This window comes from Myxocyprinus asiaticus, chromosome 10, assembly GCF_019703515.2.
Source record: "Myxocyprinus asiaticus isolate MX2 ecotype Aquarium Trade chromosome 10, UBuf_Myxa_2, whole genome shotgun sequence".
Taxonomy (NCBI): Eukaryota; Metazoa; Chordata; class Actinopteri; order Cypriniformes; family Catostomidae; genus Myxocyprinus; species Myxocyprinus asiaticus.
Window position 1 is genome coordinate 21,606,724 of NC_059353.1, and position 22,390 is coordinate 21,629,113.

The 22,390-nt window shown below is 46.1% G+C and overlaps 1 protein-coding gene across 7 annotated transcripts in view; it reads left to right on the plus strand.

The window, feature by feature from the left end:
• The window catches only part of LOC127447091 (diacylglycerol kinase beta-like), a 220,552-nt gene that overhangs the window by 33,951 nt on the left and 164,211 nt on the right, over positions 1 to 22,390 (plus strand). For 5 of the 7 annotated variants that reach the window (XM_051708618.1, XM_051708624.1, XM_051708616.1 and 2 more), the window contains exon 2: positions 9,732 to 10,080. In XM_051708618.1, coding sequence (XP_051564578.1) covers positions 10,020 to 10,080 — 61 coding nt within the window. In that variant the 5' untranslated portion in view covers positions 9,732 to 10,019. Of the gene's footprint in view, positions 1 to 2,948; positions 2,982 to 3,098; positions 3,223 to 9,731; positions 10,081 to 22,390 lie in introns of those variants that run through there. The other 2 variants (XM_051708619.1, XM_051708620.1) reach the window with 2 other exon arrangements.

Sequence of the window (22,390 nt, forward strand, 5' to 3'; positions counted from 1 at the left end):
TTCTTCCGAAAAAGCCTTCCCTTACTCCTCGCCTCGCATAACACAAGATCTTTAACGGATGAGCTCAGAAATTTGGCCAGAATTGATCGGGGCCTGTCTCCCTCAGCGGATCACTGAGCCAGAACCCTGTGAGCTCACTTGATTTCCAGCTTATGGCCTGTTATGTCAAGCAGATTCGGAAAGAGCCCATCCAGGAATTTCACCATATCCTGACCCTCTTTGGCCTCAGGAATTCCGACGATTCGGATGTTATTCTGCCGGCTTCGGTTCTTCATGTCCTCCAACTTCTCCCAGACACGCTCCAAACCTTGGTCGCTAGCGGATTAGCAGATAATTCCCTCTCTGATGACTCCATTCAATCGATCCGTTTCTCGACATCCCCCAATCTTGTAACCACCTCAGAGAATTTAGTCTCCATGGCAGTGATTGATCGACGTAATACAGCAAGATCCTCCAAGTCAGCAATGACCTTCGTCAGCATTGCCGACATGTTCAGAATCTCTCGCTGAATTTCCATCATTTCTTCTACCAAATTGGCTCCCTGGCTTGGGGCCTCGGGGGTGTCAACTTGAGCATGTAAGTGTCTTTTAATGTCTCCAGAGCCTGAGGATTTTGAATTATTTGACATATTGTCCTCCTAGAACTGTTATGGAACAGAGTGTAACAAATCTCACCGGTTTATGTCATTAATAGTGTTAAAACTAGCAAAGGGCACAGAGCTCACTGTTCACACGTCCGAACCTCGCATGGCATCACTTGACTCCTTGCAGTGAATTTTTTTAATGAATTAAACTTAATTTTACTTAAGTTTTCTTTATAATTCTGTGGATATCATTTAGAAGAATTTTTAAAAGATGATTTTGTCCTCTTTATTGTTAGTAAGCACGTTTAATACAAACTTTTAAGTCGAGGCATAAGCTGAATAGTCAGTTAAGAGCTAATGATTAATCACTGCAATAATCACCCGCATAGTCAAATAATCTTTCTAATAGTCGTTAGATTTGTCGATTATCAAAATAATTGTTAGTTGCAGCCCTATTTAACAGACGAATTAATGTAAGTGCTTTTATAAAATTATAAGATTCACATTTCTGTCTTTTAACCCTCCAAAAATGGACCCCATTCACTTCCATTGTCACTTTGATTTTTGCTTTTTTTAAAGAAAAGGAGGAACAAGTCAAAATGATTTTTGTGGTAATCAACTTTATGCTGCAAATGCTGTCGATAGAGCTTAACGTGTATTGAACCCAGAATGTTATTTTAAATCCAGTTAATTTAGATGTTACCACATGATGCACATTTTTAGGTTGAGATAAAAATCATAATAACGGTACATAATACGTTTAGTAAGCTTAGTCATTTAAAATTATGTTACAACGCTTGAGCCTATTTCACACTGCACATGTATTTACAGGTTACAATATTCACACTGCGAAAGCAGCGCGATGCATCAAATTTCAGTGCTACGCCTATTTTTATTGTTCTGAGTGTGGAGAACTCAGCTGAAAATACAAAGTAAATACTTTTAAAGTCAAAGAAAGTTTGTTTGTCTTTTGTTTTTTGCAATTTAGGCTTTTATGAATTAGCATAAAATAAATGCGTGAACTACTCAGTTACAGTATTTGAAAGACACACAAACAGCAGTTTAAACTGTTTATATTTTGAAATTTGGGTTTTGGTTCCATTCCATGTTAATTACCATTTGGATCATTCCCCTCCTTTTGTACTGTATATGAGATTTTACGACAATTAAGTTTGTAATAGTTATTATTAATTTCATATACAGTAGTTTATGGCCATTATTAAAGGAAATACTTACAGAAACCACTTTATTTTCTGTAAAGAAATCCATTTAGAGATCTTTTTATGCTAAGGCAATCGTATTTCTAAAGCATTCATTTTCCAAGTGCCACAAACTCATGCGTCAGATGGGATTTTTATGTTATTTTTGTTGGGATTTTGAGAGGATGGGAAGAGCAATGGCAGCTGTAGGGCCTGAACTAGAGAATGAACTGCCACTGATATAATTATCCATTCATTCTGCTGGCGGCCATAAATGGACAAATTCAAAAATGAGTTAGCTTTAGAAATGTGTGCCATACGTTTATGTTGCAGCATGCTTCTTTTTTATGTACACAAAATTTGTTCACATGCCCACAGATTTAAGGGTACAAAAATTGTTTGTGCTATTTTGTCTTTAATCTGGGCTAGTTAATGCATAGATACTCTCATACACACACACACACACACACACAAATACACGCATACACAAACACATAACCACCATCAGTTCATCTCCTTGCTGCAAACTTATGACGTCAGGTTGCCTGGCAACTGTCTGAGTAAACAGAATCCCTCTCTGCTCAGAGGGGTGGCCCCATCCTATTGATCAGATTCAGCACGTACTGTAACGCACAAACTTTTGTACAGTACAGTTATCAAATTTGTCTCTGTATCCTTCTTTTGTACAATTTCCACATTTCCTTCACTGGCCGATTAGTGTATTCTGCCCTTGACACTTATAATGCTTGGATGCACTGTATAGTTTGCATTATAATATTAGGAGGACAGTAGAAAAATACTATGAGTAATGAGTTCAACCCACACTGGAAGGAACAGCTTTTTTTTAACTGTAAGAAGGAAGTGAGTGAGAGTGGAGAGAAGGAGAGAGTGTGCAAAAGAGGGCCAGAAGCGGTTTGCATGGTGGGAGGATAAAAAAGATTTTCCATCGTCCGTTTACGCTACAATTAAAGGAATAGTTTACCCAAAAATGAAGAATCTGTTATCACATACTTACTCTCATGTTGTTCCAAACCCATATAACTTTCTTTTTTCAATGGAACACAAAAGAAAAATATTCACTAATTTTCAAACATTTTTCCATACAATGAAAATGAATGGTGACTGAGGCTAATATTCTGTCTTACATTTCCTTTTGTTTTTCACAGAAGAAAGTCATACGTGTTTGAAACAAAATAGAGGTATGTAAATTTTTGGGTGATATATTCCTTTAAATCCTTCACCACAAACCACTGTCTCAACAGATGACGGTTATGTATTTACATGTTTTTTTTATCTTTTCACCTTTTACCACCCAGCAGAGCATGTCTCGTTTCATAAGGATGGAGGGAGTGGATTTGACTTCTTGCAGTGTAATAGCAGCAGGAAATTGATGTACCTCAATAAAAACTCATTTTCAACCTGTCTGTTTGAGGCACCACAGTAAGCATGATGTCATCCTCAGACCCCATGAAGTTTTTATCCTGCCTAGATAAATAGCAATGAAGGAATGATACCTTTAAAAAAACATGTTCAGAAGAAGAGCTGTGAACTTTGACTTCAAAATCTGAAGTTTCATTATCAATGTTCATGAAAAAACAAATGGCACATAATTATTTGTTTTAGTACTCTATCATCAACATGTAGTAAGTTGCCCTCTGAAACATTTTGTTGGTGTAACTTACTGTATTCAGGTTGATTCGGTGATGTTAAATAATATTTGTTCTGAATCAAACCAGTTAATTTAGATGGTACACACGAAGCAAATTTCTTTAGGTTAACACTTATCAGTGTAGAACAACAGTGCTCTTATACTTTTTTTTTTTTTTTTTTTTTGGAAAAGCAATAATAAATTCACATCATTTTTGATATATGGACCAATAAATCATTTTAAAGTGAAATGAGTTATTAAGGAAAATCCTCCATTTTAATGAGTCATTTATTATTTCCACACTACCAGACAGGCTTGTGTGATTCTGCATTAATGAATTGATCATTTCATTATACAAAGATAATCATCAGTAATTAAACTAAATCTAAACCAATGTTTCAATTAGTGTCTTATTTCCTTAGCTCTGCTGTGTTTTTATGCATTTAAAGCATTGTTTGTTTTAAAGCATAAAAAAAAAAAAAAAAAAACATGTATCTTTATACTTTATTTGGTGTTTGTTAATAATGATTTATGAACTGACTAAAGTTATGGAATTTGGAACGTTCTATTCAGATGTTCAACCTACACTAATGTTGACATGCAGATATGTGAATTCTGGACATCTGGTTTTAATAAGCCTGTGCCACACTTTTAATACATCCCAAATCAAAAACATGCCTAAAGTCCTGATTACATTAGCCCTGAAATAAATATATACAGTAGATCACACATGCCTTATACAATGTAATCAGGAATAATGAACACAATGCTATCTGGACATGTACTCTCCCCAAGAATGTTAAATAAATAAGTATGAATAGGTAATACATGTCTAAGCAGCTCTGGGTCATATAGATTCCGCTCAGTGATGATCTCTGCTATTTTCTTCTATTTTAAATTAACTGTCTACTATTTTCTAAAGCAACCCATTGTATCATTTGCTGCTTGCCAAATGGCTCTTTTGACAATTTCACAACTGTTTTCCTGTTTTGAATGGCAGTGCTGTTTTGCTAAGATATAATCAGACAGTAAAGTATGCTGTGTAAAAGAAAAATATGTTATAATCCTTATCCTGTCCCTTGCTTATGTTCAAAGTTACAAATATTTTCTCCCTATACAACAAACACCACTCATCACTCCGGGCTTTTTAAACCAGGGAACGTGAAGTTACTCCCTGCCATGCTGTAACTCATGGCAGCTCTATCAACTCCATCGATTTTTGTCTTTTTACTCTGTCTCTTCCTCTTCTCATTACTGCAGTTTTTCCATGTGTTGGCTCCTTACAGAGATTTTGGCAGTTTCTTTACTCCCTATGGAAGTGCTAGCAAATGGCAGTTGATTTTTCTCTGTGCTCAAACTCATTGAGAGTGTCCGCACAGGGAGAGATACAGAATGAGAGAGAGAGAAACAGAGACACAGAATGAGAGTATTCAGCAGAGGCAGAGAAAAGAGAGACATTGATTGGTGCAGCATGCTGAGCACAGAAGCAGGCCAAGCCCATGTTAGTCATTTGCTGAGTGTCCCTTTGAACTCAGAGCTATATGGTGGAGCAGAGCTATCCTGTTTTAACTGGGTGAACTGTAGAGGGAAAAATGCCCAATTTAAGGCAAAGACAGCATACGGAATTGCTTACTGTGTACTAGGGATGTAGACGGTTAACCGGTTAACTGATTAACTGGCATTATGGATTTTTTGACTAATACTACTATTGGTTAAAAATTAACAGATTGGTTAATTAAAAAACAAAAGAGAGATAATTTGATGGGTTTAACATGTAGGGCATGTTATGTACACATAAGGACACTGTTAGCACTTAAGCGTCCTGGTTACTTGCGTAACCTTCGTTCCCTGATGGAGGGAACAAGACATTGTGTCGATGTAGTGAAACTAGGGGTCACTCTTGGGAGCCCGAGACACCTCTGGTCTTTGATAAAAGGCCAATGAAAATTGGCGAGTGGTATTTGCATGCCACTCCCCCGGACATACGGGTATAAAAGGAGCTGGTATGCAACCACTCATTCAGGTTTTATGCTGAGGAGCCGAGATAAGGTCCGGCCATTTCAGCGGGTAGTTCAGCGTTGTGGCAGGAGGGACACAACGTCTCGTTCCCTCCATCAGGGAACGGAGGTTACGCAAGTAGCCAGGACATTCCCTATCTGTCACTCACTCGATGTTGTGTTGATGTAGTGACACTAGGGGTCCCTATACAAAACGCAGCAACTGGCTGAACTGTGTTACGTGAACTAGCGGTGTGTGATGGGCAGACAACTGTGTGCCTCATAGCCAGCGCACCAGGCCAACACGTAACCTCTCCCAACATAGTTATGAGTGTCGAATGGCCCTTTGGGGACAAGTCGACTACCCAAAAGATAGAGACAGGCTAACCCAGTCATGGCCTCTTTCCCCCTTCTTTTTTCCACTCCCTAAAAAACAAGGGGGATTATCCGACTGGGCCGCCAGGTCTAGTCGGGGGGTGTCCCTCCCAAGGGGAGGACACCGCGGAGACCATACCTCGCCCAAAGAGAAGGGGGGATATTTAAGTGGAAAATACGTCACATGGTCTTGCCGACCATGTGGAGAAGTCTCATGGTAGATCCTACCCAACGGGGGAGTAATTACTACAAACATGGAGACTGTGGCAGAGGGGGCTCTGCCCAAGGAAAACGCAGTTTACCGACAGGGAAATTAATTAGCGGAAGATATACATACCTTATGGGGAACCGCCACATGCGGAGCACCTACCCCAGAACAGGGCTCTTAGTTAGCACTTGTACTGGGTCAGCAGCGAGTCTCTCCGAAAACTCGACTGCCACAGGGCTCGGAGGAAGTCAACCAGGGAACATAGTTTGTGAACACTACTGGGAATTAATGGTGCACATCTTCAGCTCAGAGGAGGTGAAAGGCACTGTGCAAGCGATACACCCGGCCGGCTATCCCGGGCTTATCCGCTTGTATTGCATGCCACTACCTGGGACGAAACCAGTTCCACCCGGATGTTGTAGAACCTTGCAAAGGTGTTGGGTGTTGCCCAGCCCACTGCTCTGCAAATGTCTGTTAGAGAGGCACCCCTGGCCAGGGCCCAGGAGGCTGCTACACCCCTGGTAGAATGGGCTCGTAGCCCTACCGGGGGCGGCACGTCCTGGGCGTGATATGCCATAGCTATGGCGTCAATGAGCCAGTGGGCAATCCTCTGCTTGGAGACAGCACTTCCTTTCCGCTGTGCACCAAAGCAGACAAAGAGCTGCTCAGAGATCCTAAAGCTCTGCGTGCGATCCAAATAGATGCGTAAAGCATGCACCGGACACAGCAATGACAGGGCTGGGTCTGCCTCCACCTGGGGCAGTGCTCGCAGGTTCACCACCTGGTCCCTAAAAGGGGTCGTGGGAACCTTGGGCACATAGCCCGGTCGGGGTCACAAGATCATGTGAGAGTTGCCCGGACCGAACTCCAGGCACATTTCACTGACAGAGAACGCATGCAGGTCTCTTATCCTCTTGATGGAAGTAAGCGCAGTCAGGAGGGCAGTCTTCAAGGAGAGTGCCTTAAGCTCAGCTGACTGCAAAGGCTCAAAGGGGGCTCTCTGTAGACTCTGTAGACACTGAAGAACTACAGAGAGGTCCCATGAGGGAACGAGGTGCGGTCTGGAGTGGTTCAGCCTCCTGGCACTTCTCAGGAACCTGATGATCAGGTCGTGCTTCTCTAAGGACACACCGTCCACTGTATCATGGTTTGCTGCTATAGCAGCAACGTACACCTTCAAGGTGGAAGGGGACAGCCGCTGTTCCAACCTCTCCTGCAGGAAGAAAAGCACCAATCTGACTGTGCATCTCTGAGGGTCTTCCCGTCGGGAAGAACACCACTTAGCGAACAGACGCCACTTAAAGGCATACAGGCGCCTCATAGAGGGGGCCCTAGCCTGAGTGATTGTGTCTACCACTACGGGTGGTAGACCGCTTAGGTCTTCTGCGTCCTGTCCAGGGGCCAGACATGGAGATTCCAGAGGTCTGGTCGCGGGTGCCAGATGGTGCCCAGTCCCTGAGAAAGAAGGTCCTTCCTCAGGGGAATTTGCCAGGGGGGGCTGTCGCGAGGAGCGTGAAGTCTGAGAACCACATCTGGGTGGTCCAGTAGGATGCTACCAGGACAACCTGCTCCTCGTCCTCCCTGACCAGAGTCTGTGCAAGTAGGCTCACTGGGGGAAACGCATATTTACGTAGGCCAGGAGGACTGGTGTGTGCCAGCGCATCTATGCCGAGAGGTGCCTCGGTCAGGGCATACCAGAGCGGGCAGTGGGAGGATTCTTGGGAGGCGAACAGGTCTACCTGTGCCTGTCCGAATCGACTCCAAATCAGCTGGACCACCTGAGGGTGGAGTCTCCACTCTCTCCAGAGGGTAACCTGCCGTGACAGTGCGTCCGCTGCAGTGTTGAGGTCGCCTGGGATGCGAGTGTCTCGCAGCGACTTGAAGTGCTGCTGACTCCAGAGGAGGAGACGGCGGGCGAGTTGTGATGCAACGAGAGTGCAGACCGCCTTGGCGGTTGACATATGCTATCGTTGCCGTGATGTCTGTCCGAACTAACACGTGCTTGCCCTGGATCAATGGCCGGAACCTCCACAGGGTGAGCAGAATTGCCAACAACTCGAGGCAGTTGATGTGCCAAACCAGCCGCGGGCCCGTCCATAAGCCGGCGGCTGCGTGCCCGTTGCAAACAGCGCCCCAGCCCGTTTTGGAGAACACCTGCCCATAGAAACAAGAGGTCGGTCCAAGGGCTGAAGAGACGGTGACAGACCGGTGTGATGGCCACGCGATGTGTCCCGCGGCGCCATGCCCATCTCGGGACTCGAGTCTGAAGCCAGTGCTGAAGCTGTCTCATATGCATCATACAACGTCGAGTGAGTGACAGATAGGGAACCACTGTCTTCCTCTCAGTCTAAATGACAAGGAAATATGAAGTGTGTGCTGTGGGTCAAATTAGTCCATGAAGACGACATGTTCAAATTCAAATTGAAAATAAGACTTTAAAGTTTAGTTGTAGTACGAGTACAATGTGGTGCCATATGAAAATATATCTGCAAGCCTGAACATCTAAGAGCATACTGTATGTTTACAGCCCCGAATTTCACTTAAGTTGCACAGGAGATGGGAGTGCAATGCGCGGCGGGACATCAGTTTCAACCTGCTGTGTACTATACTGATACTTGCACATATATACTGTATGTGGGCCATTCTACCGAACTGGTGCAAATTGCAGTCCCACAATAAAAAGAACTATTAAAAATTATATGAATTTTGATATTAGATATGTCATAAGAATATGTTTTGATCTATTAAAACCCAAGTCATTAATTAAGATAATAATAAGCTAAATATATACTAAATCATAATGTATACTGTACTTTCTATTAGGAGGTGGCTGTCCCAAACCCTCACCCTTAAATTTCAACATCAAAATAATACTTTATTTTTATTAATTTTTTCAATGTTTTTTTTTTTTTTTTTTTGTTTTTTTTAAAGATCTTCTTAAAAAAAATAAAAGTTCAAGGAAATTATTTAGATTCTACTGATGGTTTATTTTTAAATAATTACTATTTTTATGTCACTACCAAAACACAAAATGTTTTAGTCCATTGGTTGAGACTGATTTTAGCCACACCCTTGCATTTTTCTTATGGATTACTTTTATCTGCTTTTTGGACTTCTGATATCTGGTCACCATTCACTTGCATTGAAAGGACCAACAGAGCTGAGATATTTTTCTAAAAATCTTCATTTGCAATCAGAAGAAGAAAGAAAATCATTCACATCTGGGATGGCAAGAAATCTGGATTTGTTAAGTGATTTCACGGGTCTTTAAGTATAAACTATGTCTCAGTTGTTTCTCCTAACATTCCTTAGGAGATATAAAGCTATAAAATGAATATTATTAGAATTTGATGAGAGATGTTTGGGTTCATTTTGAAATTTGATTGCAGACTTATTTATCCTGAGCACAGGTTGAGACATTGTTGAGATCTCTTCTTAAACTCTAGAGGATTTTTCTCAGGAGAAAGATCAGAGATGCAGGAAACTTAAGAAAAAGTCTCCATTTGCTCTTAATCTTGTTTCTATCTGATAGAAACAATTGAGATATTTAGGAAATATATGGGCTATTGTTATTGGTTTATGTCTGTTTGCAATGTTCCTGAAATTTCAGAGATTAAGTGATGCACATTCTTGAAATCATGCAGTGTATAGTCAATAAACTTAAGTCAACTTTGGGGCATCACTAATACTGTTTTAATTTTCTCTCTCTCTCTTTTGATAGATCACTCTGGTTTATAGGTCATCAGTTCAGCCACGCTGTGCACACCTGTCACCTCCCCATCCAAATCACAGTTCCTACCTGTGGCGTGGCACGGCACACACCTCACCTTGACCCTCGTCCTTGCATCCCTCCCTTGTTTGCCACTCCATGCCGGGGACGCCTCTTGGCCATCTGCTCATAAGGGAAGCAGTTAAGATGCTGCCAGGTCTCACCATCTCATTCTCATACCTCACCCGAGGATAATCACCTCAATTCCCCCTGCTCGCCGCACACGCTCCGACTGGCGAGATGGGTGACTGGGTGTGTCTGAGCCCGGCTGAGTTCTCCCAGCTTCAGCAGTACAGTGAGTGTGAGTATCTGAGCTCAGCACAAGAACCATCTCCTCTGACCTCATATAGACTGTCTGGTTGATTAGAATTGATTTTTGGTGCTGCTAGGTGGTTAAGAATGGGTGGGAGGTTTTATCAGTCCATTAAGTTGGTTCTTGGCCATTCTTTTCGATAATTGCGCTAGTCCACTCACCTGTTTATGGTGATGTTTTATTCAATATGTTAGTGGGATGTTATGGGATGTGTAAACATTCTGAGGCTGACCCACTGCACTTTTAGGAGGCAATGCTGGGAATGTAGGCTATATTGACGTAATGTATCGATGTGCTGCCAGTGCTCTCTGCATCTCTATTGATTAGCAACGTTTAATGCAGTTATTGATGCAGACCACTTTATAAGCTAAACAGGCATATGACATTTTCAATATAGGATATTAAAAAGTATATTAAAAGGTGATGGTTTTATAGCTGTACATTTTCTTTATTTTGGAGAGTAGAAGGTTTATATTGATTTAATGAAAAAAGTGTAATCTGATGCTATAAACCAGAATAAGATATTATAAAATAATTTGTGCCTATTTTTACAAGATATTATTATATTGCTGTCTGTATGTAGAGACCTGTCTGTTTGTCATTCTCACAAACTGCTTCATTCAACCTGAGAGTAACCTTTATCCAGGTTTCATGCTAAGACATGTATTATATGATCTTTGTCATTTCCATTGCTTTCTTTCCAAAGCAGTTTACAAGAATGTATGTATTGTGTAAATGGCAATTACCAAAGCAGGTAACTGCATTACCTCAAGTTCCAAGAAGAGAGTGCAAATGCAAGAAAGCTACAACAACTGAAAGCATAGTGCATTATGAGTCAGAGATATAGTGCCCATTGATTAAGGTGAAGTATTATAACCTGTTGATTATTATGAACCATGGCAGACGTATAGAGAAGAAAAGAAATTTAGCTTTTCCAAAATTTGAAGACATGCTAAAATACACAGAGACAGAGAAAGGAGTAAACCAGATTGAACATTAGTGTTGCATTTACACGTTGGAGAACTTTGAGGGAATTTGTGTGTTCGTTGGAGACGCCAAACATGGCAAGTTGCTTCTCGACGTGTAAGCTACACTCAAGGTATTGCCACACACGTTAGCTCATTACTGCCGAGCTCCAGATAAATTTGTAAGATACTCAGAATATGTATCTTTATGCTTACTAGTAACCAGAAGAACCATCCTATCTCATGTGCTGGATCCCCCGCACACCCAGCTGCCGTTCAGTCTGGTTCAATCCGACGTTATTGGACGACCCGTTTCCTCTGTCACGCTTTCTGTCTGGTGTGTATGTTATTGTGGTCTTGTTCATAACAACTTTATCACCTTTTATTTAGTATGGCCTATTTGTTTATAGGGAATCAGACATTGCGAAAGGGCGTGATGAGTCTAATGGGTGTTGGCAAAGGTTGTTTGAAAACATACTTTATTTTTGTAATTCCGTTTGGTGCCACTAGTAGCACAGAAATTACATAATTCACCTATAAGCAAGGTTGAATCTGCACTTTTTTATTTTTCAGGTTACTACACATACACTACTGGTCAAAAGTTTTAAAACACTTGACTGAAATGTTTCTAATAATCTTAAAAATTTTTGATCTTTTGATCTAAATGTTTGAAATTAGTTTTGTGGATAAAAATATATGTGTGCCACCATATTGATTTAATTATAAAACTAAAATGTAATAAAAAAAAGTTTTAAAAAAAATTGAAATTGATGACTTGGACCAAATAATAAAGAAAAGCAGCCAATAAGTGCCCAACATAGATGGGAACTCCTTCAATACTGTTTAAAAAGCATCCCAGGGTGATACCTCAAGAAGTTGGTTGAGAAAATGTCAAGAGTACATGTCTGCAAATTCTAGGCAAAGGGTGACTACTTTGAAGATGCTAAAATATAACACAGTTTTGAATTATTTTGGATTTTGTTTAGTCACAACATAATTCCCATAGTTCCATTTATGTTATTCCATAGTTTTGATGACTTTACTATTATTCTAAAATGTGAAGGAAAAAAAATTATAATAAAGAATGAGTAAGTGTTTCAAAACTTTTGACCAGTAGTGTATTTGTGTTTGTACATTTTCTCTATTGAAATTACAACAATTATGTTACTCAATTTCTTTTTCATTTGCTAAATATTACAAATAAATCTCTATTAGCCTCTATTGTTCAGGATGATCTACATAACCTCACAGTATACTCACATATTACAGTCTGACAGTAATAAGTAAAATTCCCATAAAATTTGTTTCCAGATGTGCAGTAGCATATATACAGATGAGCCAAAACATTATGACCACTCACAGGTGAAGTGAGTAATGTTGATCATTTCCTAACAACGCCACGTGTCAAAATCTGGATAAATTAGATGGTAAGCGAACAATCGGTTCTCGTAGTCAACGTGTTTAATGCAGGAGAAATGGGCAGGAGTATAGACTTAAGTGACTTTGACAAGAGCCGAATTGTTATGGCCAGACGGCATGGTCAAAGCATCTCTGAAAGGGCATGGCTTGTGGGGTGCTCCCGATCAGCAGTGATGAGTGCCTACCGACAATGTTCTAAGGAGGGACAAACCAGCGACAGGGTGTTGGGTGCCCAAGGCTCATCGATGCGCGAGGGCAACGAAGGCTATCCTGTCTGGTCCGAACCGACAGAAGGTCTTCTGTGGCACAAGTCACAGAAATTTTAATGATGGTTACGGGAGGAATATGTCACAACTCAGAGTGCATTGCACCCTGCTGCGTATGGGGCTGCGTAGCCGCAGACCAGTCATGGGCATGTGATGACCCCATCCACTGTCGAAAGTGCCTACCATTGGCACATGAGCGTCGGAACTGGACCTTGGAGCAGTGGAAGAAGGTCGCCTGGTCCAATGAGTCCCATTTTCTTTTACATCACGTGGACAGCCTTGTACGTGTGCACCATTTACCTGGGGAAGGGATGGCACCAGGATGCACTGTGGGAAGATGACAAGCAGGTGGAGGGAGTGTGATGCTCTTGGCAATGTTCTGCTGGAAAATGCTTTGTCTGGCCACTCATGTGGATGTCAATTTGACACGTGCCACCTACCGAATCATCGTTGCAGACCAGGTACACACCTTCATGGCAATAGTATTCCCTGAAGGCAGTGGCCTCTTTTAGCAGGATAATGCGCCATGCCACACTGCACACATTGTTCGGGAATGGTTTGAGGGACATGATGAAGAGTTCAAGGTGTTGCCCTAGCCTCCAAATTCCCCAGATCTCAATCTGATTCAGCATCTGTGGGATGTGCTGGACCAACAAGTTAGATCTACGGCAGCTGCACCTTGCAACTTACAGGACTTGAAGGATCTGCTGCTAATATTTTGGTGCCAGATACCACAGGACACCTTCAGGGGTCTTTTAGAGTCCATGCCTAGGCGGGTCGGGCGCTGTATTGCGGCATGCGGAGGACCAACAGCATATTAGGCGGGTGGTCATAATGTTTTGGATCATCAGTGTATGTATGCTTTGTGAGGTTTATTGGCTTGCTGATTATAAATCGAAATACTCATAAATTAAGGATAATTACTTATCTTTCACTGGGCCAACCCAGGTAACAGATTTGATTAAAAACCCTTGTGGAATAGGGAAGACTGAATAATCAGTCAGAAACACTCACCCTGAATTCTGCCAGCATGCCATATTTAAGGTATAAAGCCTTTAAAAATAACTCATTCATTCATATTATGTGATATTGGACACATTTCTATTAAGAATTCTGCAGATTTGAAATTAAGCATTAATTTTAAACTTATCACAGATGAATTGCCTGACCCTGCAGTAACACAGAATTCAACATCACTGTAAGGGAACTGCTTGTGAAATCCAGAATTTCCATGTTAATTAAGTTTTTCAAAGAAAAAAATAAAACTCTGTTAGCAACTCCGATTTGTTGCTTTTGTCCAGTTTCTTCGTATAGTTTAGGTCTGTCCTCATGAGATGGGAGGGCATGTATGTGTGTGAGTGTGTGTGTGTATATGCGCCTGTCTCCAAGCAATGTGTAGGCTCAACTAGGTGCTAAGGACTTTATTGTTTTGATTCAATGGTGTTAATAATCAGTGGAATACATTTGTCATCTCTCCTTAATGAGCTGTTAATTGAAACTCCACTCACACTCATAGCAAAAATATCCCCCACTATTAAAACACCAAGTCAGTTACTGAGAGGATGTGTTCACCACCCACAGAAGCCACAAAGAGCTAGGAGTTTGATGTCAGTCTTTAAATCAATGATAAGTCTCTTAAGTTTATCATATAGATCAGGGATGAGTGTCAGACCTGACCTGAGATTCATTACGCCTGTGTGTCTTACCTTTGACGTCACGCTGCATGTTTACAATGTACTAGGATCTGAAACGTCATGGTTACTGATGTAACCTCCGTTCCCTGATGGAGGGAACGAGACGTTGGTGTCGATGTAGTGACACTAGGGGTCACTCTTGGGAGCCCGAGACACCTCTGGTCTTTGATAAAAGGCCAATGAAAATTGGCGAGTGGTATTTGCATGCCACTCCCCCGAACATACGGGTATAAAAGGAGCTGGTATGCAACCACTCATTCAGGTTTTATGCTGAGGAGCCGATATAAGGTCCGGCCATTACAGCGGGTAGTTCAGCGTTGTGGCAGGAGGGACCAACGTCTCGTTCCCTCCATCAGGGAACGGAGGTTACACCAGTAACCATGACGTTCCCTATCTGTCACTCACTCGACGTTGGTGTCAATGTAGTGACACTAGGGGTCCCTATACAAAACGCCACAAGGCTGAACTGTGTTACGTGAACTGGCGGTGTGTGGTGGGCAGACTTGCTGTGTGCCTCATAGCCAGCACACCAGGTCGACACGTAACCTCCCCCAACACAGTTATGAGTGTCGAACGGCCCTTTTTGGGGACAAGTCGACTACCCAGAGATAGAGACAGGTTTAACCCAGTCATGGCCTCTTTCCCCTTCTCTTTTTCCACTCCCTAAAAAGAAGGGGGATTATCCGACTGGGCTGCCAGGTCTAGTCGGGGGGTGTCCCTCCCAAGGGGAGGACACCGCGGAGACCACACCTCGCCCCAAGAGAGGGGGGGACATTTAAGTGGAAGAATACATCACATGGTCTTTCCAACCATGTGGAGAGCCTTCAAGGTAGATCCTACCCAATGGGGGAGGAGTTACTACAACATGGAGACTGAGGGGCTCTGCCCAAGGAAGACGCAGTTTGCCAGTAGGGAAACGAACTAGCGGAAGATATAGATCGCATGGGGTTAGCCTTACAGGGAACCGCCACATGCGGAGCACCTACCCCAGAACCGGGCTCTTAGTTAGCGCGTGTACTGGGCCGGCAGCGAGTCTCTCCGAAAACTCGACTGCCACAGGGCTCGGAGGAAGTCAACCAGGGAACAACTTTTGTGAACACTACTGGGAATTAACAGTGCACGTCTTCAGCTCAAAAGGAGGTGGAAGGCGCTATGTGCAAGCGATACACCCGGCCGGCTATCCCGGGCTTATCCGCTTGTGTTGCGTGCCACTACCTGGGACGAAACCGGTTCCACCCGGAGGTTGTAGAACCTTGCAAAGGTGTTGGGTGTTGCCCAGCCCGCTGCTCTGCAATGTCTGTTAGAGAGGCACCTCTGGCCAGGGCCCAAGAAGCCGCTACACCACGAGTAGAATGGGCTCGTAGCCCTACCGGGGGCGGCATGTTTTGGGCGAGACATGCCATAGTTATGGCGTCAATGAGCCAGTGGGCGATCCTCTGCTTGGAGACAGCGCTTTCTTTCCGCTGTGCACCGAAGCAGACAAAGAGCTGCTCAGGAGTCTAAAGCTCTGCGTGCGATCCAAATAGATGCGCAAAGCACGGACCGGACACAGCAACGCCAGGGCTGGGTCTGCCTCCTCCTGGGGCAGCACTTGCAGGTTCACCACCTGGTCTCTAAAAGGAGTGGTGGGAACCTTGGGCACATAGCCCCGTCGGGGGTCTCAGGATCACGTGAGAATAGCCCGGACCGAACTCCAGGCACGTTTCGCTGACAGAGAACGCTTGCAGGTCACCTACCCTCTTGATGGAAGTGAGCGCAGTCAGGAGGGCAGTCTTCAAGGAGAGTGCCTTAAGCCCAGCTGACTGCAAAACTCAAAGGGGGCTCTCTGTAGACCCTGAAAAACTACAGAGGTCCGATGAGGGAACAAGGCGTGGCCTGGAGGGATTCAGCCTCCTGGCGCCTCTTAGGAACCTGATGATCAGATCATGCTTCCCTAAGGACTCACCGTTGACTGCGTCATGGTGTGCTGCTATGGCAGCAACGTACACCTTCAAGGTGGAAGGGGACAGCCTCCCTTCCAACCTTTCTTGCAGGAAGGACAGCACTGATCTGACTGCGCACCTCTGGGGGTCTTCCTGATGGGAAGAACATCACTTAGCGAACAGACACCACTTAAAGGCATACAGGCGCCTCGTAGAGGGAGCCCTAGCCTGAGTGAATGTGTCTACCACCGCAGGTGGGAGACAGCTTAGGTCTTCCGCGTCCCGTCCAGGGGCCAGACATGGAGATTCCAGAGGTCTGGGCGCGGGTGCCGGATGGTGCCCCTTCCCTGAGAAAGAAGGGCCTTTCTCAGGGGAATTTGCCCAGGGGGAGCTGTCACGAGGAGCGTGAGGTCCGAGCACCACGTCTGGGCAGGCCAGTAGGGTGCTTACCAGGACGACCTTCTCCTCATCCTCCCTGATCTTGCACAGGGTCTGTGCAAGCAGGCTCACTGGGGAAAACGCATATTTGCGAATGCCAGGGGACCAGCTGTGTGCCAGCGCGTCTATGCCGAGGAAGGCCTCGGTGAGGGCGTACCAGAGCGGGCAGTGGGAGGATTCTTGGGAGGTGAACAAGTGCACCTGTGCCTGACTGAATCGACTCCAAATCAGCTGGACCACCTGAAGGTGGAGTCTCCACTCTCCCTTGAGGGTAACCTGTTGTTACGGCGCATCCGCCGAAGTGTTGAGGTTGCCCGGGATGTGAGTGGCTTGCAGCAACTTGGTGCTGCTAACTCCGTTGGAGGAGACGGCGGGCGAGTTATGACATACAGCGGGAGCGCAGACCGCCTTGGCGGTTGACATATGCTACCGCTGCCGTGCTGTCTGTCCGAACTAGCACGTGCTTGCCCTGGATCAACGGCCGGAACCTCCGCAGGGCGAGCAGAATTGCCAGTAACTCGAGGCAGTTGATGTGCCAATGCAGCTGCGGACCCATCTAGAGGCCGGCGGCTGCGTGCCCGTTGCCAACAGCGCCCCAGCCCATTTTGGAGGCGTCTGTCATGACCACGACGCGCCTGGAGACCAGTTCTAGCGGAACACCTGCTCGTGGAAACGAGAGGTCGGTCCAAGGGCTGAAAAGACGGTGACAGACCGACGTAATGGCCACGCGGTGTGTCCCGTGGCACCATGCCCGTCTCGGGACTCGAGTCTGGAGCCAATGCTGAAGCGGCCTCATATGCATCAACCCGAGCGGGGTGGCCACCGCCGAGGACACCATATGCCCCAGGAGCCTCTGAAAATGTTTCAGTGGAACCGCTGTTTTCTGTTTGAACGCCTTCAAACAGGCCAGCACCGACTGGGCACGCTCGTTCGTAAGGTGTGCCGTCAAGGAGACTGAGTCCAACTCCAAACCGAGAAAAGAGATGCTCTGAACCGGGAGGAGCTTGCTCTTTTCCCAGCTGACCCGAAGCCCTAGTCGGCTGAGGTGTGAGAGCACCAGGTCCCTGTGTGCGCATAACCCGTCTCGAGAGTGAGCTAGGATTAGCCAGTCGTCAAGATAGTTGAGAATGCGAATGCCCACCTCCCTTAACGGGGCAAGGGCAGCCTCTGCGATCTTCGTGAAGATGTGAGGAGACAGGGACAGGCCGAAAGGGAGGACTTGTACCGATACGCCTGACCCTCGAACGCAAACCGCAGGAAGGGTCTGTGTCGAGGAAGGATCAAGACGTGAAAGTACGCATCCTTCGGGTCTACCGCCGCGAACCAATCTTGATGCCGGACGCCCGCTAGAATGCGTCTTTGCGTCAGCATCTTGAACGGGAGTCTGTGTAAGGCCCGGTTCAGTACTCGCAGGTCCAAGATTGGCCGCAACCCACCGCCTTTTTTCGGTACAATGAAGTAGGGGCTGTAAAACCCCTTCTTCATCTCGGCTGGAGGGACAGGTTCTATCGCGTCCTTCCGTAGGAGGGTAGCGATCTCCGCGCAAGGTAGCAGCGTTTCCATCTTTCACCAAGGTGAAGTGGACACCGCTGGACCTGGGCGGATGCCCAGCGAAGTGAATCGTGCAGCCGAGTCGGACGGTCCGGACCAGCCCTCGCGACGGACTGGAAAGCGCAAGCCATGCACCCGAGTTCCGCGCAAGGGGGACCAAAGGGACAACGTCATCGGATGTACCGGCGGGTGGGGCCTCGCGGCGGGGCGGAGCTTGAGGTGCCACACCGCATCGTGGCCGTGCTGAGTCCGAGGACATCGAAGCACTTACCTGGCTCCTTGTGACCACCCCCGGAACAGCCTGGGACGGGGGAGGAAGAGGCCTGTCCTCATGACCCGTGGAGACTGTCACATCGGGGGCGGATTTGTGCCACAGCTGGGCGCTCAGGGCGGGAGACCGCCGCTGGAGCGCCAACCTGCCAAATGGAGTGGTGGACGGTGGTCGTGATGCCAGCCGTACACACCGAATATGTGACCCAGGGAACAAGGAAACCACTCTTGCGGAGCTCTTGAGTACTGCAGCCACTTGGGCATGCAGCGCAATTAAATGCAAAAGGTAACAAAAAGAAGATCTGCTTACCAGCTCCAGAGCAGCGGGTTTCGTTGTCCCTGGGTCGCCCGTCTCAGGGACACTTCGAAGACCTCCGTGGGTTCTCCGGTGCCGACTGTGAGACGGGTGGCGTCGGCTTCCTGCGGTGGGCTCCACGCCGGGGCCGGGCCGGAGGGGCGGGCTGCGGCGGAGCCGGTGCAGTCACCGCAGGGGGACGCCCTCGGCGATGAGTAGATGGGGGGATCTTGAGCCACGCCGGTGCAGGACAAGCCGGCTAGCATCCATCTACTGCTCTACCATTGAGAACTGCTGGGCAAAGTCCTCGACAGTGTCGCCGAATAGGCCCGCCTGGAAAATGGGGGCAGCAAGGAATCGTGTCCTGTCGGCCTCACCCATCTCGACCAAGTTGAGCCAAAGGTGGTGCTCCTGGACCACTAGTGTGGCCATCGTCCGCCCGGGAGACCGCGCCGTGACCTCCGTCGCTCGGAGAGCGAGGTCGGTCGCCGAGCGCAGTTCCTGCATGAATCCCGGGGCGGAACTACCCTCGTGCAGTTCCTTTAGCGCCTTGGCGGACTTGCAGGAGAGCCATGGCGTGCAGGGCGGAGGCGGCTTGTCCAGCAGCGCCGTAGGCTTTGACCATCAGAGACGACGTAAACCTGCAGGCCTTGGACGGGGGCTTTGGGCACCCGCGCCAGGTGGCGGCGCTCTGCGGGCATAGGTGCACCGCGAGCACCTTTATCCACCGGGGGATTGCCGAATAACCCTTGGCCGCCCCACCATCGAGGGTAGTGAGAGCGGGGAAGCTGAAAAGATAGGGACCGGGCAGTAAAAGGTGCCTCCCGCGACCTTGTCAGCTCTTCATGCACTTCCAGGAAGAAAGGAACGGGGCGGGGCTTTGAGCGGCGCCGCGAGCCCAGGAACCAATCACAGAGCCGCGAGGGTTCAGGGAAGAGCGGTGAAATCCACTCTAACCGACGCTCGCGGCTGTCCGGGAAAGCATGTCGTCATCTCCGCGTCAGCCTGTGACTGGGCGATCGACCCCGAAGGGAGGAGCCCAGCCGAGGCTTCCGACTGGACGAGCCCGCTCTCCGATGCTGCGCTCGAGAGCTCATCACTTTCGCGGGCTCCGAATAAGAGGTCGAACTCGCCGTGAGACGAGCCGGCGGACTCATCCGGAAGCCCAATCTGGACAGATGAGCGTGCTGGGGAATGGGAGGTCCGCGGGGGGATACCCGGTGGAGGCGGTCCCATTGGGGTCCCCAAATCGCCCCCAGTGCTAGCCGCGCTGTCCTCGTACCCGTGGGTAAAAGGACTGAGGCGGGGAGCCTCTGGGGTGGCTTGCTTTCTTACGAAGGCGAGCCATGACCACAACGTTGCCATGGACATATTCTCGCAATGAGAACATGACTATCCACGAACGCTGTCTCCGCGTGAGCAGTGCCAAGACACGGAAGACAGTGATTGTGACCGTCAGAAGGTGAGATATAACGAGCGCAACCAGGAATAACACACAATCCGAAAAGCATCTTTAAAAAGACGCGTCTTTAAAAAGACGTTCCGTGTGTGCGCTCTTTTAGAGAAATATACTCTTTTAGAGAAATATACTCTTTTATTTCTGCCAAAGTGCCCAGGGGCATTCTCTGCAGTGCACCAGTGCAGAGGGGGGAAATGCGCCGTCAGATCCAGCAGAGGTGAATGAACAGCCGTGTGAATTCAGCTCAGTGAGCATGACCGTTCGGCTCCGAAGAGAAAATCTGAATGAGTGGTTGCATACCAGCTCCTTTTATACCCGTATGTCCGGGGGAGTGGCATGCAAATACCACTCACCAATTTTCATTGGCCTTTTATCAAAGACCAGAGGTGTCTCGGGCTCCCAAGAGTGACCCCTAGTGTCACTACATCGACACAACGTCGAGTGAGTGACAGATAGGGAACATTTATTTTTAATATAAGTGTATTTTGTCTTACTGTACTGGCAGATGTTTTGTTTCACTTGTTATTAACTCTTATAGTCAAAACAAGTGAAAAAATTCTGCCAGTGCTAAATAAGTTATCCAGAGTATTCAAATCAAATCAAATCAATCAAATCACTTTATTGTCACACAGCCATATACACAAGTGCAATGGTGTGTGAAATTCTTGGGTGCAGTTCCGATCAACATAGCAGTCGTGACAGTGATGAGACATACGCCAATCTACAATAAACATCAAATTAACACAACGCAATTTAAACATCTGTTATACATAATTAAACTCGACTTAAAACATCAAATTAACACAACACAATTTAAACATCTGTTATACATAATTACACAACTTAAAACATCAAATTAACACAACACAATTTAAACATCTGTTATACACAATTACACTCAACAATATACAATAATAACATACATTGCACAGTATACAATATGCTGTTTTTGTTTTTTTGTTGTTTTTTTTGTTGTTTTTTACTATATAGATACTATATAGATACACATTATTTAATAAAAATTAAAATATATATGAAAAAAAGTATATATATAGAATGTACAGTATTGTACTGTATTGACATTCAGGCTGTCGGTTGATAGTCAGTTGTTAAGAGAGACATAATATAATGACAGTAATATAATTTATGACAGTCCGGTGTGAGATAAAAGAGTAATAAAGTGCAGGGATGATGTATTTTGATCGTGGGAGATCAAGAGTTCAGAAGTCTGATTGCTTGGGGGAAGAAGCTATCATGGAGTCGGCTGGTGCGGGTCCTGATGCTGCGATACCGCCTACCTGATGGTAGCAGTGAGAACAGCCCATGGCTCGGGTGGCTGGAGTCTCTGATGATCCTCCGAGCTTTTTTCACACACCGCCTTGTATATATTTCCTGGAGGGAGGGAAGCTCACCTCCGATGATGTGTTTGGCAGTTCGCACCACCCTTTGCAGTGCTTTGCGGTTGTGGGCAGTGCTATTGCCGTACCAGGCGGAGATACAGCCAGTCAGGATGCTCTCCACAGTGCAGGTGTAGAACCGTGTGAGGATGTGGCGGTTCATTCCAAACTTCCTCAGCCGTCTCAGGAAGAAAAGGCGCTGATGAGCCTTCTTCACAACGACTTCAGTGTGGACGGACCATGTGAGTTCCTCAGTGATGTGGACACCCAGGAACTTGAAGCTGCTGACTCTCTCCACTGGTGCTCCATTGATGGTGATTGGACTGTGTTCTCTGTCTTTTCTCCTGAAGTCCACCACAAGCTCCTTTGTCTTACTGACGTTGAGGGAGAGGTTGTGCTCCTGACACCAGTGTGTCAGAGTGTGCACCTCCTCTCTGTAGGCTGTTTCATCATTGTCAGTGGTCAGACCTACCACCGTCGTGTCATCAGCAAACTTAATGATGGCATTGGAGTTATGTGTTGCCACACAGTCATGTGTGTACAGGGAATACAGTAGTGGGCTGAGAACACAGCCCTGCGGGGCTCCAGTGTTGAGGGTCAGTGATGAGGAGATGTTGCTGCC